Source organism: Thalassophryne amazonica, chromosome 10 (genome assembly GCF_902500255.1).
Source record: "Thalassophryne amazonica chromosome 10, fThaAma1.1, whole genome shotgun sequence".
NCBI lineage: Eukaryota > Metazoa > Chordata > Actinopteri > Batrachoidiformes > Batrachoididae > Thalassophryne > Thalassophryne amazonica.
In genome coordinates, this window is record NC_047112.1 from 19,261,731 (window position 1) to 19,277,353 (window position 15,623).

The 15,623-nt window shown below is 38.5% G+C and overlaps 1 protein-coding gene across 1 annotated transcript; it reads left to right on the forward strand.

Moving 5' to 3' along the window:
- The first annotated feature begins 4,630 nt into the window (after window positions 1-4,630).
- On the forward strand, window positions 4,631-15,374 carry si:ch211-262h13.5 (uncharacterized protein LOC571127 homolog). Its single transcript, XM_034180811.1, has 7 exons — window positions 4,631-4,909; window positions 7,645-7,755; window positions 8,889-8,976; window positions 9,819-9,985; window positions 10,388-10,495; window positions 13,006-13,098; window positions 14,706-15,374. The coding sequence occupies exons 1-7, from the start codon at window positions 4,673-4,675 to the stop codon at window positions 15,219-15,221; spliced, it is 1,320 nt and encodes a 439-aa protein (XP_034036702.1). The 5' UTR covers window positions 4,631-4,672; the 3' UTR covers window positions 15,222-15,374.
- Window positions 15,375-15,623: the final 249 nt, after the last annotated feature.

Below are 15,623 nucleotides of genomic sequence, written 5' to 3' on the forward strand. Positions count from 1 at the left end.
TTGGTAAGGTTCGACCTTACTTGTGTGAAGTGCCTTGAGGCAACTCTATTGTGATTTGGTGCTATAATATGACAATGTGACAAAGTTTTATTCGGCACACAAAATATTCAAATAGAAAAAATGAACAATTCCACAAACAAACACAGACAAAACTAGTGAGTCCGAAAGGGTGTGGGCTGAAGCAAAGCTTATTAGCGCCCACCCCTGCTCGTACAAGTCCAACAATTCTTATCAGTCATATTTACATAAATACAAATTCACTACTACATGTCGACACACAGACATACACATCAATATACTATTCACTTATAATTATATTTATATAGTACCAGATCACAAGAAATTTGAATCAAGGCACTTTACGCCAGTAAGGACTAACCTTACCAACCCCCAGAGCGAGCACTAGGCAACTGTGGTGAGGAAAAACTCCCTATAAGGAAGAAACCTCAAGCAGACCAGGCTCTTGGGGGTGACCCTCTGCTTGGGCTGTGCCATATATACCTATATACATACTTATATACTTTACAAACAAATATATACATACATACATATACACAGTCACTTATATACATATACATATACACCTACCCATATCTATATATCTACATACGCATATACATACCCACACATTCAAATATACAATGAGTCCCACTTATAAATTGAACATTCCATATAAATCAAATTATATTTGTTTCTTTATGATACTTAGACATTATGTTCTTTTTGAGTAGTTTGTAGTAGTAGTAGTGGCTCGTTTTTGCAAAAGGAATATTGGATTGGTATTTGATTTGTAAGTGTTTCCCCATGACTCAACACAATATGTGAGTCATGGGCATTGGCTTCCTGTTAATTCTAGAATAGAATTTAAAATTCTTCTTCTTACTTATAAGGTTTTGAATAATCAGGTCCCATCTTATCTTAGGGACCTCGTAGTACCATATCACCCCAATAGAGCGCTTCGCTCTCAGACCGCAGGCTTACTTGTAGTTCCTAGGGTTTGTAAGAGTAGAATGGGAGGCAGAGCCTTCAGCTTTCAGGCTCCTCTCCTGTGGAACCAGCTCCCAATTCAGATCAGGGAGACAGACACCCTCTCTACTTTTAAGATTAGGCTTAAAACTTTCCTTTTTGCTAAAGCTTATAGTTAGGGCTGGATCAGGTGACCCTGAGCCATCCCTTAGTTATGCTGCTATAGACGTAGACTGCTGGGGGGTTCCCATGATGCACTGTTTCTTTCTCTTTTTGCTCTGTATGCACCACTCTGCATTTAATCATTAGTGATCGATCTCTGCTCCCCTCCACAGCATGTCTTTTTCCTGGTTCTCTCCCTCAGCCCCAACCAGTCCCAGCAGAAGACTGCCCCTCCCTGAGCCTGGTTCTGCTGGAGGTTTCTTCCTGTTAAAAGGGAGTTTTTCCTTCCCACTGTAGCCAAGTGCTTGCTCACAGGGGGTCGTTTTGACCGTTGGGGTTTTACATAATTATTGTATGGCCTTGCCTTACAATATAAAGCGCCTTGGGGCAACTGTTTGTTGTGATTTGGCGCTATATAAAAAAATTGATTGATTGATTGATTGATTGATATATGGTACCATCAGAGAATGATATAAAGTAAGTAACCCTTCTTGCGGCAGTAGGTCTTTGGCTTTATACAGAATGGCTATAGTTTTTGACAATTTTGATTTCACATAATTTATATGTGGTTTCCAGCTAAGTTTATTATCATTTATAACACCTAAAAATTTATTCTCTGTTACTAACTCAATTTCCTTATTGTTTATAGTTAAATTTTTACATTTGGGTGCCTGTTTATTTCCAAATATAATACATTTAGTTTTCCCAAGGCTGAGTGACAACTTATTAGCGTCAAACCAAACCTTAAATTTTTCCAGTTCTTTCTCCACTATGTCCAGAAGCTGTTCAAGATTTTCACCGCTACAGAACACAGTTGTATCATCCGCAAAAAGGACACATCTCAGTGAACTCGACACCCAACTTATATCATTTATATAGATTATAAACAACAAAGGACCCAGCACTGAGCCCTGCGGCACCCCACATGTGACATCCCTGAGTTCAGAATTTGTATTATTGAATTGAACATACTGAAATCTGCCTTGTAAATAACTAGCTATCCATTCATATGCCAGACCTCTGATTCCATATTTCTGCAGTTTAATTAATAGTATTCCATGGTTAATTGTGTGAAACGCTTTCTGTAAATAAAAAAAAAACACATATTGTGTATTGTTTATTGTCAATTTCAGTTGCTATACTTTCCACAAAGTCCATCAAAGCATGTGATGTAGTTCGAGACCTTCTGAATCCATATTGTTCTTCACAAATGATGTTATGCTTCAGTAAATAATCATTTAATCTTTTAGCAAATATTTTTTCCAAAATTTTGGAAAATTGTGGCAGGAGTCTATAATTAGAAAATGTGTGTTTGTCACCAGTTTTAAACAGAGGAATTACTTTGGCTATTTTCATTTGAGAAGGAAATTTACCAGTACTTAGTGACATATTGCAAATATAATTGAACGGTTTTACTATACAATCAATAACTTTTTTTAATAAAGCCATATCCAAATTATTAAAATCAGTCGATTTCTTACTTTTTGAACCATGAACCAGATCAAGTATTTCCCTTTCATGAGTACCACCAATGAACATTGAAACAGATTTGTTAAACGTTGAATTATTTACCCAGAAGTTATTAGTTGATGAGTCAATTTTACTGGCAAGATTTTTACCCACATTAACGAAGTATTCATTAAAGTGTTCAGCAATAGACTCGTCGTTATCAATCGTGATGTAGTTGTTACTCTGAAAAAATGAAGGATAATCTCTAGTTACTCTATTCTTTTTTACTATTTCATTTAATATGTTCCATGTGTTTTTGATGTTATTTCTATTTTTGACAAGTAGCTCATTATAATATATTTTTTTACTGAGTCTCATGATATTGATTAACTTATTCTTATATGTTTTATACTTACTTTCAGCTTCCTTAGTTCGTAGTTTTATGAATTGTTTATATAGTACGTTTTTCTTTTTACATGCCCTCTGAAGCCCCTTAGTTATCCATGGTTTGTTGCTATATTGATTTCTATATATTTTGTCAACAAATGGACAGTGTTTATTATACAAACTGGAAAAAATGGAAATGAAAGCATCATATGACCTGTCAACATCATCAACAAAAACATCTGACCAATTCTGACTTGATAAATCCTCCCTTAAATTATCAATTGTTTCAGGTGTTACGTTTCTACTCATGAATTTGATATTGCTTCGATACTTACAACAACCCTCCAATGCAAAGACTGAGAAAACTGGCAAGTGATCACTGATATCACTGAGCAGTAGTCCCCCACTAAGATTACCGGATATAACGTTAGTTAAAATATTGTCAATGAGAGTTGTTGTGTCCATAGTTATTCTGCTAGGATGAATGATGGTTGGAAACAGTCCTAAACAGTACAAGGTGTTTATAAATGAAGTGATTTGTGGATGATTGTGAGGGTTTAAAAAATCTATATTGAAATCTCCACAGACAAATAAATGCTTATTTCTGTTGATTTTGTTGTACATTCCTAAGATAATGTCTTCAAAGGTGTCAGTATTTGTCCCAGGAGCTCTGTAAATGCAACTAACAACTATGTTTTTGGAGTTTATAGATGTCATTTCTATGGTAACACATTCCATGATGTTGTCCACTGTAAATGACATGTTGTTGATGAGTTTACAGTTATAATCTGACCTTACAAACAATGCAACACCTCCGCCCCTTCTCGTCTGCCTGTTAACCAGGAACAATTCATAACCATCAAGATATACCAGATCTTTATTATCCTCATTTAACCATGTTTCTGAAATTGCAATAACTGAAAAACGTTTTTTGGATGTTTTCAAACAATCATTAATAGTGGACAGATTACGAGAAAGACTTCTGCTGAATTGAAAAATCTTCATCATTGATTTTATAATTTTTGAATTGTTCTTCTGTAAAATATTTGCACTGTCTCACAATATTCTCACTGAAAAAGGTATCAGGATCATTTTCAGATTCGAAGGGGTGGTTAGCAGAGTTATTATAATTAAATGTATCTAGACAGAGCTCCTGGGCAGAAATAAACGGATCATTATCCTTAGTCATTATGTCTCTCTTGTCTCCGGGTGTAGATGATGTGGATGAGTGGGTTGCTCCAGTCTGCATCATGGTGCTGTGATGTGTTTGAGTCCTCATACCTATTGTTCATATTTGTCCAGCTCCTTGATGTTCCTTATTGCCATAACCTTTGCTTGTTCTGTGTTTAATGAATATTTTACAGTTTGAAGTCCATATAAATGAAAATAAATTGAAATTGAACCAACTGCCATTGTCCAAATATTTGTGAGCATCTTTGCATGTATCTAAAACTTGGAATATCATATGAATGAAAATGTGTTTATTCATTTGGCTTTTGAGCGAATGTTCTACAGGTTACACAAATCAATGAACATCCGGAGCTGCCATCAGATAAACTTTGTCCTTGGCTTTGTTTCAACAACAACAACAAAAAATGTGCTGTTTGAACTCCAAAGGTTCACTGCCTGGACTGAATGCAAACATAAGAGAGAAGAACAAACGTCACTTTAAATCATACCCATCTCGACTCGCATCTAAACTGCTTCAATGATGGACAAATCCACTGGGACCTTCGTCCCGTTTCTGGCCTTGCTGGCCTTCCAGACACTGCACACGTTCGCTGAGGATTTGGCACCAACGCACATTGAAATCGCTCCCGTTCCCTGTAACGACAAAGCCGTGGAGAAGCTCTCTCGTCTGGCTGTCACTTACATCAATGAGGATCGCATGGATGGCTACAAGTTTGCCCTCAACCGCATTTCGAATGTGCACCTGCACGCTCAGGTCGGTGCTCGGTCTGATATCTGGCAGAAAGACGCTGCCTGAACTGCAAAAAAAAATGCTTAAAATCTCAAACATTTCCATCATGATTTTGAGTCGAAATGGGTTTTTGGTTCGACACTTTTACTGCTGAACCCTTGCACAGTGTCAGAATTATATCTCAGTGCTGATGATGTCAGTGTTAATTTACGTAACTGACTAGAAGTGTCATTTAACACTTGAAAAGTGTAATTCTAACTCCCTCCATGAGTCAAGTGAGAAACAAGAAAAAGAGAGTTCATGCTGCGAGTATCCCGAGGTGCTGCTGACAGTTATGTTGCATCACAATCAGAAGGTTGTTGGTTCAATCCCAAACTGAAAGCTTTGTCTTGTTTCTTAAACTATTAGTGTTAAAGTCCTCTCTCTAGTATTGAAAGTACACTTTAATATGTGAGAATGTAAAATTGATCATGTTAATAATTTATATAATTTTTTGCTTTCAGGGGCCCCCGGTTGATTTGGGGGTCTTTAACTCACAACTCTTGACAGTTATGCTGTTCTTGGGAATAGTGTTCATTTTAACACTATGTGAGTTGAATTAACACTGAGGATTTTTCTTTGCTGTGGGATTATTGTGGATGATTTAATGTTTAAAAAAGAAAGCTTTCCTTTCTGTTCCTGGTGAAATACCAACATATGTGTGGGATAATAATAGTAGAGGAACAGTCTTAATGTCCTGTAACACTTTAACATGGTCCAACGTTTTAAAGTGGCTTTTGGTTTCCTCAAGGATGTAGAACAATTTTGACTTTGGTGTCCTTGATTTTGATTTGATTTATTTGGCAAGTAAATATATGTACATAGAAATAATACTTATTTCCATTGTCATCCTGGAGGTTAAAATACAAAAAAAAAAAAAGAAAAAAAAAAGCTTCAACCCTGTTGAAAAACAAATTGCTCGTCTTGTCATAGGAATTTGGTCGATTTGCGCATAAAGTGCGCATGAAGCAGGAATCGTATGCAAAACGTGTAGAATCGTAGCTGCTTCTAATGCCTCGTACACCTGTTGCTACAACTATTTGCGCACACCACCGGCTGAAAGACAGCGTGCGCTGTGAAAGCCCATCAAAACCTTTCACGGCATATGTCGGCTAAATTCCAGCTGACACACATGAACATCTAACACCACTCGCGTGGCACTTAGAAAATGTGTGGCCATTCGCACTATTAGCACAAAAACAGTCTGCAGACAATCATTGTTGAGTTGGATGTGAAATTTGTCTAAGTGCCCCCATGACTGTGAAGTTGCCGAGTGCACATGTTGCGTGCCAGAGTGTTGGCTCCCCCCTACAAAACATCGGTGCATGTGGTTCGCGCACCAACTCCCCCCCCCAAAAAAAGCAGGTGAGGCATCGCTCATCTGATCACAGAGTGACATCTTGGACTGTGCACTGACAGGACAGGGGGCGATTATTGAATTTGCACGCTTTTGGTGTCTAATTATGTTTCCTGACATGACAAATTCAACTAAGCTACTTTCAGAACCCCTTGAATGTTTGAGATTAATTTAACACTCAGAAGGTGTAATTTTTAACTCTTACAGTTAAGAGTGCTGGTTTGTTTTTTAAAAGTAGCTCAGTTGAATTTGTCACATGAGAAAAACAAAACCATTCAAGCGGAATAATAATCTTAGCAGTAAGGTGCGTTGACCTTTCCAAGTTTCCGGTCAGTGGTAGATCAGTCAACAACTTCTTCATGTCAGCGATTGAAAGCTATTACAGTCCAAATGTGAAATAACTCCAACGTACTCTCCAGATTAACATCAGAAGTATTAAACTAGCCCAGACCGAACAGATAATCTGTTCTGTTCTTCTCAAACCAGTCCGTTAATCAATATTTCTTTCCATTATAATTCAGAAAATAACCTTATAGCAAACATTGAAGCGCAACATTGATAACAATGACTATTGTGCCATTTTTGCTACATTTTCAATTTGACTTTTCAATTACATCTATAATTTGATAACACAATAAAGAGTGCATTTAGTGAATACATTTCTCTTTCATCTTTGTTGTGGCATTGTGTGTGTTGGGTGGGGGTGTTCATCTGGCCTGGGAGGGGTATGAAAATGTATAGAATAAATAAAACCCTGGGGGATAAACTGGACTAGTCCATTGTATACATGTGGCATAAGACCATGAGACCACTTTAATCTTGAGGATAGTCTCAGCAGATGGGATGGGCAGCAAGGTGGCACAATTGGTTAGCACCCTTGGCTTCCAATAAGAAGGTCCCTACTTCACCCGGTGCCCCATTCTCCTGGTACATCTGGAGTTGCATGAGGATGAACATCAAGCATGAAACAGCCATTGCGGATCCATATTGAATCTGCTGCAGCAACCCCGAGTGGACATTAGTATAGTCTGTACAAAGCTGGGTGTACTGGGCGGTTATGCTGGAAGCTTAGAGGATGTTCAACTTCCTGGCTGAGGCCAACACTCACATCAGTTTTGTACAAAGTTTGATTGGGAATGTTGCACAGCACCTCCTCCCAACCACCGCCTGAAAGGTGCAGAGAAGCAGATGTTGGGAATTCACTGGAAAGAAGTGAGACAATCAATGACGCCTACTGGTTTTCATGGTGCATTTAAAATCTGTGCATGCAGCAAAAAAAACAAAAAAAACATTCATCTCTCTGTCTTGTTTTTCTTTTGGACCTGTGTGGATGGTGCGTGTGTGTTTGCGCTGTGCGTGTCAGGGTCCAGCGGGTAACGTGTATTATCTGGACCTGGATGTACTGGAGACCAAGTGTCACATAGGCAGTCCCAAATCGTGGAAACGCTGTGATGTCAGGCCATTCATGGAAACGGTAAGAGATACACACACACACACACACACACACACACACACACACACACACACACACACACACACACACACACACACACACACACACACACACACACACACCTAAAAACAATCACATCTGTACTAATGCTATACTTATGAGGACCCCAAACCCATCCTTAAAGATACTCAGCACAGCTTTAATACATATGACGGTAGCCATAACTTTTTACAGCAATTGACTTGTTATGTTGCAAGCCACCTATTTGATGATCACATCCAGTGGGGGGGTCCCAATCTGTTATTACATCTGCCAAGGACTTAATAAAATCATTGGCATTTATTTATTTGTCTGTCTTGATCCAGATCTTGGATCAAGATTTCACTTTATATAGGCTTTGAAGGATTACGGAAAAAAAAACTACTTCATGGATTCTCACCAAATCTGAACCACAGATAGATATTAGACCATGGAAGACTGCACTGAATTTTGGAGGTGATCCAGATTCTGGATCAAGATTTCACTGTATATAGGCTTTGAAGGATTACATCAAAACTACATAACGGATTTTCACCAAATTTTCACCACACATTGGTGATATGCCTTGGAAGAGTCCATTAAATTTTGGAGGTGATCTGGATCCAAATACTGGATCAGGATTTCACTGTAAATTTTAAAGCTTTAGTCAAAACTACTTCACAGATACGACATCACGATGTACAACCAAGATTAGAAAGACACTATTTTGTTTCAACAAAAACACAAGTTAATAAATTAGATTAACACATAAATCTAACTTATTAACTTAATTTCAAAGAACTTAATTCATTCAGGTGTTACCAATAGACACAATTCAATTACGTTGGTTCAAGTATTTTCTTTTTTCAGTGTACAGTTCTCTAAAACTCTACTGGAAAGATGAAACTGTGTTTTTTTTTTCCCTAAATATATTCCCTCATTTGATGTTTCTTCACTCTTTTTTCTAGTTTTTCTTTTGTGTTACAAACATGAAACATGCCTGGAGATACAACCATAAGAACAGCATGCGAAGTTGTTCAGTTGTTACATATTATATTCACATTGGATTTGTTGGCTAACCTTTGCTCAATGGCTGTTATAGCAGCCACAGCTAAATCCAATTTTGTCATTTCCAGCAAATTTCAGGCAACTGCAATACCACCATTCTTCACACAGCTGAGGGATACTCCTACCTGTACAGCTATGACTGCATGCTGGTCCCAGGTAAGGCCTCAGTAATAAATATGAAATATATTCTACATAGTTGCATGCAATGATGGCCACAGTTTTCATGAAACAGAGCAAAGTATTGATAAATGTGATAACAAATAATACGCACGGTCCTCTGATTGTCTCTTTGGCATCCTGCATGATTTGTTGCTTAAATAATAAATGAAAGGTTGATAAATGCTGGTTTACTGGCTTCTACTGTTCCTCTCGTTCCCGTCCTCTGTCTTCCTGTTACTCCTCCTCCCCCTGAGTGGGGAGTTCTACAGTCTGATGGCCTGAGGGACAAAGTTTGTCAGACTGATTTGTAGTTTTAATGTGATAGCTCCTTTCGACCCCGTCATGAAACTGCTTTCAAACATTTACAATACTGCTTGCTTTTGCACTCATGAACAGCACATTCTTGGCAGTAACTGTCATCTCCAGCGGCAAAGGCACTTCAAGACAGACTGGAGCTGATTCCTGTTTCAATGACTGACCGGATGATAGGTTTGTTGATCACCGCTCTTGGGGAGGTGCCTCTCACCAGGCACCGAATGCCAATGGTCCACCACAGACCCTATTTTATTTCAACCCACCAGGATGTCCACTCTCTCTGCATATCTAGAGCCTAGATGAGGATTGTGGTGTAGTGACCAATGGCCCGACCCATGAAGCAGGTGTAGGAGTCCAGATCCAGATAAAAGTTAGGATGCAGTGGAACAAATCAGGCTTTCATCAGGAGATGATCTTAATTCAATCACTGGGCTGGAAATGTGTCTCACAGAAGACCTGCTTTGGGGAGGTCTGTGCTGTCCCTTGTATAACTAACAAATCATTTGCCTTCGTGTCACCTGCAGATCCACCAGAGAAACTCCAGCAGACGTGTCCAACGTGTCCCCTCCTGCTTCCTGTGGACAGCCCAGAGGCTGTGAGCACCGCTCAGATCACACTGGCATCCTACAAGAGACAGTCCACCCTGGGTGCAGGACTCGGAGTGAAGAAGATCACTCGAGCAGCAGCACAGGTACGACTGGATGTACCCAGATTAAGTTTGATGAGGGAAGCAAAGCTCCTGCATGGATTTCACGCGACGCTCACGTAAATGTGGTGCTTATGGGGAATTACGCCTGACCTCGGGGCTTTCTGTACATGATGAGCATGTGGCATGGTGCACTTCTGAGCTTCATTACTCTGCTTGACAGTTATCGTAATGATACCACAGCTGCTGGAGTTGCAGAGGATTAGCACTTTAGACTTCAGTGCTGGAGAAGCAAATGAGAAATTGGATCTTTCACTCAGGGACTCACACTCACTTTTCTGCTCCTCCTTGCCTGTGATACTCCACCTTGTTTTCCTCTTCTCTCTGTTACTGCAGTGCAACACTAAAATACCTGCATTTTAATACCACATATTTCTTATATTTCAGGCAGTGCCAGTGAAGGTCAGCTTCGTGGAGTACACGATCCAGGAGTGTCCAGAGGGACTGACGGAACAAGGCACCTGCAAGCGACTCACACTTGAGTCTGATACAGAGGTATACTAGGCAACATCCAGTGCAGGGGTCTCAAATTGGTAGCACAGGGGCTGAATGAGGCCAACCACCAGTCATTTATTGGCATGTCATCATATGTCATTAGTACATGATAAATTTACTTCTTCTGCCATGTGTGAGGTTACACGTGGGACAGTACACATTGTGCAAAATTTACTTTGTTCAATGCACAATACATACAGGCTGCTGCTATTGATCCAGACCAGGGTGTGTTGCATCCTTTAAAACTGGAGCAGTACTTACGTGGGTCCAGCGCCCTGCAAATAGCATTCACAATGTTTTATAAAAGCCATTTTGCACCAGGATACAGATAACATTAGAAAAGTTACCTTCTCTGGAACAAAATGAACCCAAGCACACCATTTTCTAAAGTTTCCATCCGGAGGAAAATCCAGGATGAAAGCATAGCTTCCATATTTCTGGGAGTTTTTTTTTTAATTTTCAAGTCCTTCACTGTCATTTGACAGCAGATTTGCAGAGGATTTGACTGACAGATCAGTAGACCTAATATTAATATTTACTTAGGCCAAATCTGGAATATAAATTGTATATGAATTTATGAAACATACATTACCAGTCAAAAGTCTGGACACATCTTCCCATTCAATTGAATAGAAAAGTATATTTCACAAGAAATTTTTTAAATTAATTTGTTCATTTATTTTATTTTATCATTTTGTTACCATTTTAGCTTTCAGGCTCCTCTCCTGTGGAACCAGCTCCCAATTCAGATCAGGGAGACAGACACCCTCTCTACTTTTAAGATTAGGCTTAAAACGTTCCTTTTTGCTAAAGCTTATAGTTAGGGCTGGATCAGGTGACCCTGAACCATCCCTTAGTTATGCTGCTATAGACGTAGACTGCTGGGGGGTTCCCATGATGCACTGTTTCTTTCTCTTTTTGCTCTGTATGCACCACTCTGCATTTAATCATTAGTGATCGATCTCTGCTCCCCTCCACAGCATGTCTTTTTCCTGGTTCTCTCCCTCAGCCCCAACCAGTCCCAGCAGAAGACTGCCCCTCCCTGAGCCTGGTTCTGCTGGAGGTTTCTTCCTGTTAAAAGGGAGTTTTTCCTTCCCACTGTAGCCAAGTGCTTGCTCACAGGGGGTCGTTTTGACCATTGGGGTTTTTACGTAATTATTGTATGGCCTTGCCTTACAATATAAAGCACCTTGGGGCAACTGTTTGTTGTGATTTGGCGCTATATAAAAAAAATGATTGATTGATTGACTGATTTTAAAAGACTATTCATTCACACACCAGCCCTGAGAACATATTGTAAGTTTAATATCTTTAATGTTGTGTTTCTTGTTTCCCCTATAATGAAAACACACCGAACTGTATTTATTTATTTATTTGTGTACATTACACCTGTATTTTTGTGACATGTTTGTTCTAGGAACTCCTAGTCAAAAATGTAACTTAACTATGGTGTTTTGAAATATGCATAACTTGAAACAAAATCCTCTGTTTACCAAAATATTTTAGTGTTTTTTATATTTTTATATTTAGTGTATTTAGTAGAGTTTTAAAAAAGATTTTTTTTTTTTTTTTTTTTTTTAGTAAATAATCTTCAGCATGCACAAGATTTTGGGCATGTCACTAAAGTGAAAATTGCTCAAAAACACCCACAGCTCATAACAAGTGAAATATACTGTTGTTACCTCCACCAATATAGTTGGGAGGAGGTTATGTTTTTGTCCCTTTTTGTTTGTTTGTTTGTTTGTTTGTTTGTTTGTTTGTCTGTTTGTGATCAACCTGAAGCCCACAATTTTTCATATATCATTATAAATTTTTTACTGAGGATTCATTCATTCCGGATAGGCAAGAACTGATTCAATTTTCAAGGTCATAGGTCAAAGGTCAAAGTCAGGAAAAATGTTAGAAAACTGGAAAAATCCCTATCCTTTAACATTGAACAAATTCAAAAATTCATAACTCTGCTAAGAGCCATCAAATTTCTTTCATATTTGGTTATGTAGGATGGTATCCTTTATCGACTGACAAACTTTGATCCAGATCTGATCCAGATTACAGATTTTGTGGCCACTTAAATTTAACATTGAAAACCCCATTTAATGTATATTTTAAATTGTATCTTAATCAAACATGTTCCAATCACTCTCATATTTGGAAGTGAGGTGCCGACTGACACTCACTATCACCTGACAAAGTTTGATCTGGATCTAATCCAGATTGTGGATTTTGTGGACATTTGAATTTAATATTGAAAAGTCTATTTGGTGTACATTTTGTATTATATTGTAGCTTATGAAAAGCCACTTCTAACAGGACTTCGACCTTGAAAATTTTTCCAAGGTAAAAGTTTGTGGAATTGGAAACTAGTGTTGACGGAAGTTATGAGTTCAGCGCTCTAGTTACCTATTGAAACTTTTTTTTTTTTTTTAACTGTCCTTGCTCTGTCCTTATGGGTTTTTCTTGCAATGATGCAAAATCACAGTATTTAAAACTGTTTGCTCTTTACCCCTCAGACTGCAGGGTTTTGTGCAGGTTCTGTGCACGGTGACATGCACCCCCATCCTGATGTTCAGGTGTCCTGTGAGATGTTCAAAAGACAGGTACAGGTCGGTCTCTCTCTCTCTCTCTCTCTCTCTCTCTCTCCACCTTAATTAAGTGTTCACAGATGTTTTAAACGTGGTTTGAGGGGTAAAGCCATAGACTGCTGATAAGAGTGTTATTATGCATAACAATTTGTGCTTTGATACAAAAACACATTAGAAACAATACAACACACACACACTCTGTTCATGCGTGAACAAAGTGCACAACGCACCGCAGCATCAAGGTGAATTTACTGTTCAAGGGTCACTTTGGGATTTTTCAGACTGGTTTCTATTTTTAAATAGTTTTGGCTTAATCTTTTCACTTGGGACAAAAAATATATATATTTTAATCAGTGTAGTATTGAACTGGAACACAAACACCTTCACGGGCTGAACAAGACAACATAATTAGACCAAAAAAAAAACTCTCCACTTTCTGGGGGAATAATCCTTCATGTCGACACCAAACAGACTTCCTAAATATTCCTAAATGTTACTATATGTAAAGGATTTTTTTTAAATGATGAATTAAACAGTTAGCTGCTTATCTTAACCCCCTGCCTGTTTGGAACCTGTCTCCACGTATGATTAATCAACATATTCTGAATGCACATTTCGTACAATATAAGTACACCCATTTTTTTTTCATGAGAATAGGCTGAGACATATTCTACTTGATTATGCTGCTATTTATTTCATATGATATGTTAAGCACAAAATTTCATGGATTTTACGTGCACAGACAACCATTTCACTTAAATCCTCAAGAAATGTGTGTTTGTGTTTTGATTAGGGTTAGATTAACCAATTTACCATTTTTATTTTCCTTTTTTGTCAGTGATGTTATCGCTGCCTCTCAGCGGAAAATACATGGCATATGAGCGAAATCCACACAAATATGTACAATTTTTTGTGCACCATTTCTTTGTATATTTTACAATAAACTTTAATAACTTTTTCTCACCAATGTCACCACGGAGCTCCATACATTTTCATTTGTTAAATTAAAAAAAAATAAAAATCCCTCATGTTTCATTCTTTTTTTTTTTTTTTTTGAATAGCAATCTTGAGATATATATCATTTTATTCTCTGTAATCAAATGGCAAAATAAATGTCTTTTTATTATCACAGTTCTGCAGTGCCTAAAACTTTTCCATAGTCCTCTAGATATACAATATTTTCCATTTCACTCCACGTTTATTGGGAAAACAGTCATGCAATTTTGCTTTGCAATCACTTCTTGTCCTCTTGTATGGTCATTAATTCTTTTTTTAAATAATAATAACTTTATTTATTTTTAAAAAATTACAAACCAAGACTGTGATTTAGTAAATTCAGTCTTTCTGCATTGTTAAAAGGGAAAAACACAGATATCCTGACAGTTTCTCTTCATGCAAAATTGATTTTAAGTTTAAAATTAAAATAAGGGAGTTATTCATATGAAATCATTTGTTTTTGGTCCTTAGGACAAGGATTATATACAAAAAAGCTGCATAAAAATGAAATGTGTCTTATTAATTGTTGGTTCATTCGTGTAGGGGATTTTTCATCTTCTTCTTCTTATATAGGTTTTAAAAGGTGATTTTCTTTCTTCTTTTTTTTTCTTTTTTTCGGGGTCCCTCTACAGAATGTTGACATTCTCAGGCCAGTCCAGCCTCAAGGTCACGACCTCCCTGAACACCCTGCACCCCCAACTTTCCCACCTTGGACCACTGACCTAAAGATCAATCCACACCCTGCTCCGTCTGACCCAGCGCCACCTGCTGACCCAGCACCACCTGCTGACCCAGCACCACCTGCTGACCCTGTACCACCTGCTGACCCCTCACCAGTTAACCCTGACCTCTTTGACCCTTCTGTTGCAGTGGTTAATCCGTCTATCCCTCTCACCTCATCCTCCAGTGAGTCTGCTGAAGGCACGGGTCTGCCAAACCAGCAGCATCCAGCATTGGAGGATTCATCTTCTGAAGAAGTCGGAGGTGTTGTCGCTCTGCGTCCACCCTTCAGCTTTCGCTACCAGAGGCATGAGCGAAGGAGACGGCAGGCCACGCCCTCTTACAAACCCATCTTCCTGTCAGATTTTCCCTTTGGGCCCTCCCCTTTCCGCTCCTGTCCTGGCCCAGCCAGATACACCACAGTTTAACTGTGCCGCCTTTCTTCATGTCTGATTTAGGTGGTGAGGAGGCTGGACTGAAAACTTTTATGCTCCTTGGTGAACGTTAGTGTGGTGCTAATCTCAGGAATATTGTATCTATTTTCACTAAAGCTGAATTTACCTCCCTGCAGCCAACACAGCCAGCTGACGCGGATTTCAAACTGGTTTAAACTGTTTAAGTGCATCTTCATTTGAATTCTATTAAACTTGTGATTTCACTCTGGCACCACGTAAACAAATATTATCAGTTGCAATAAATCTTCCCCCCCCCCCCCGAGGCAAATATTCGGCAGCAGAGTTTTCTTATGTCCACTGAATTCTGAAACACTTCAAATGTGAGACTGAATCAATTCATTGTTGACAGAAACAAATGCATCCACAAAAGTACTT

What these genes read in the sequence shown, in the direction of transcription:
- si:ch211-262h13.5 (XM_034180811.1), top strand. Translation starts at nt 4,673, where the DNA reads ATGATGGACAAATCCACTGGGACCTTCGTCCCGTTTCTGGCCTTGCTG. An exon ending in ATGTGCACCTGCACGCTCAG is followed by an intron (nt 4,910 to 7,644) that starts GTCGGTGCTCGG and finishes TGTGCGTGTCAG; the next exon opens with GGTCCAGCGGGTAACGTGTA. An exon ending in TCAGGCCATTCATGGAAACG is followed by an intron (nt 7,756 to 8,888) that starts GTAAGAGATACA and finishes TGTCATTTCCAG; the next exon opens with CAAATTTCAGGCAACTGCAA.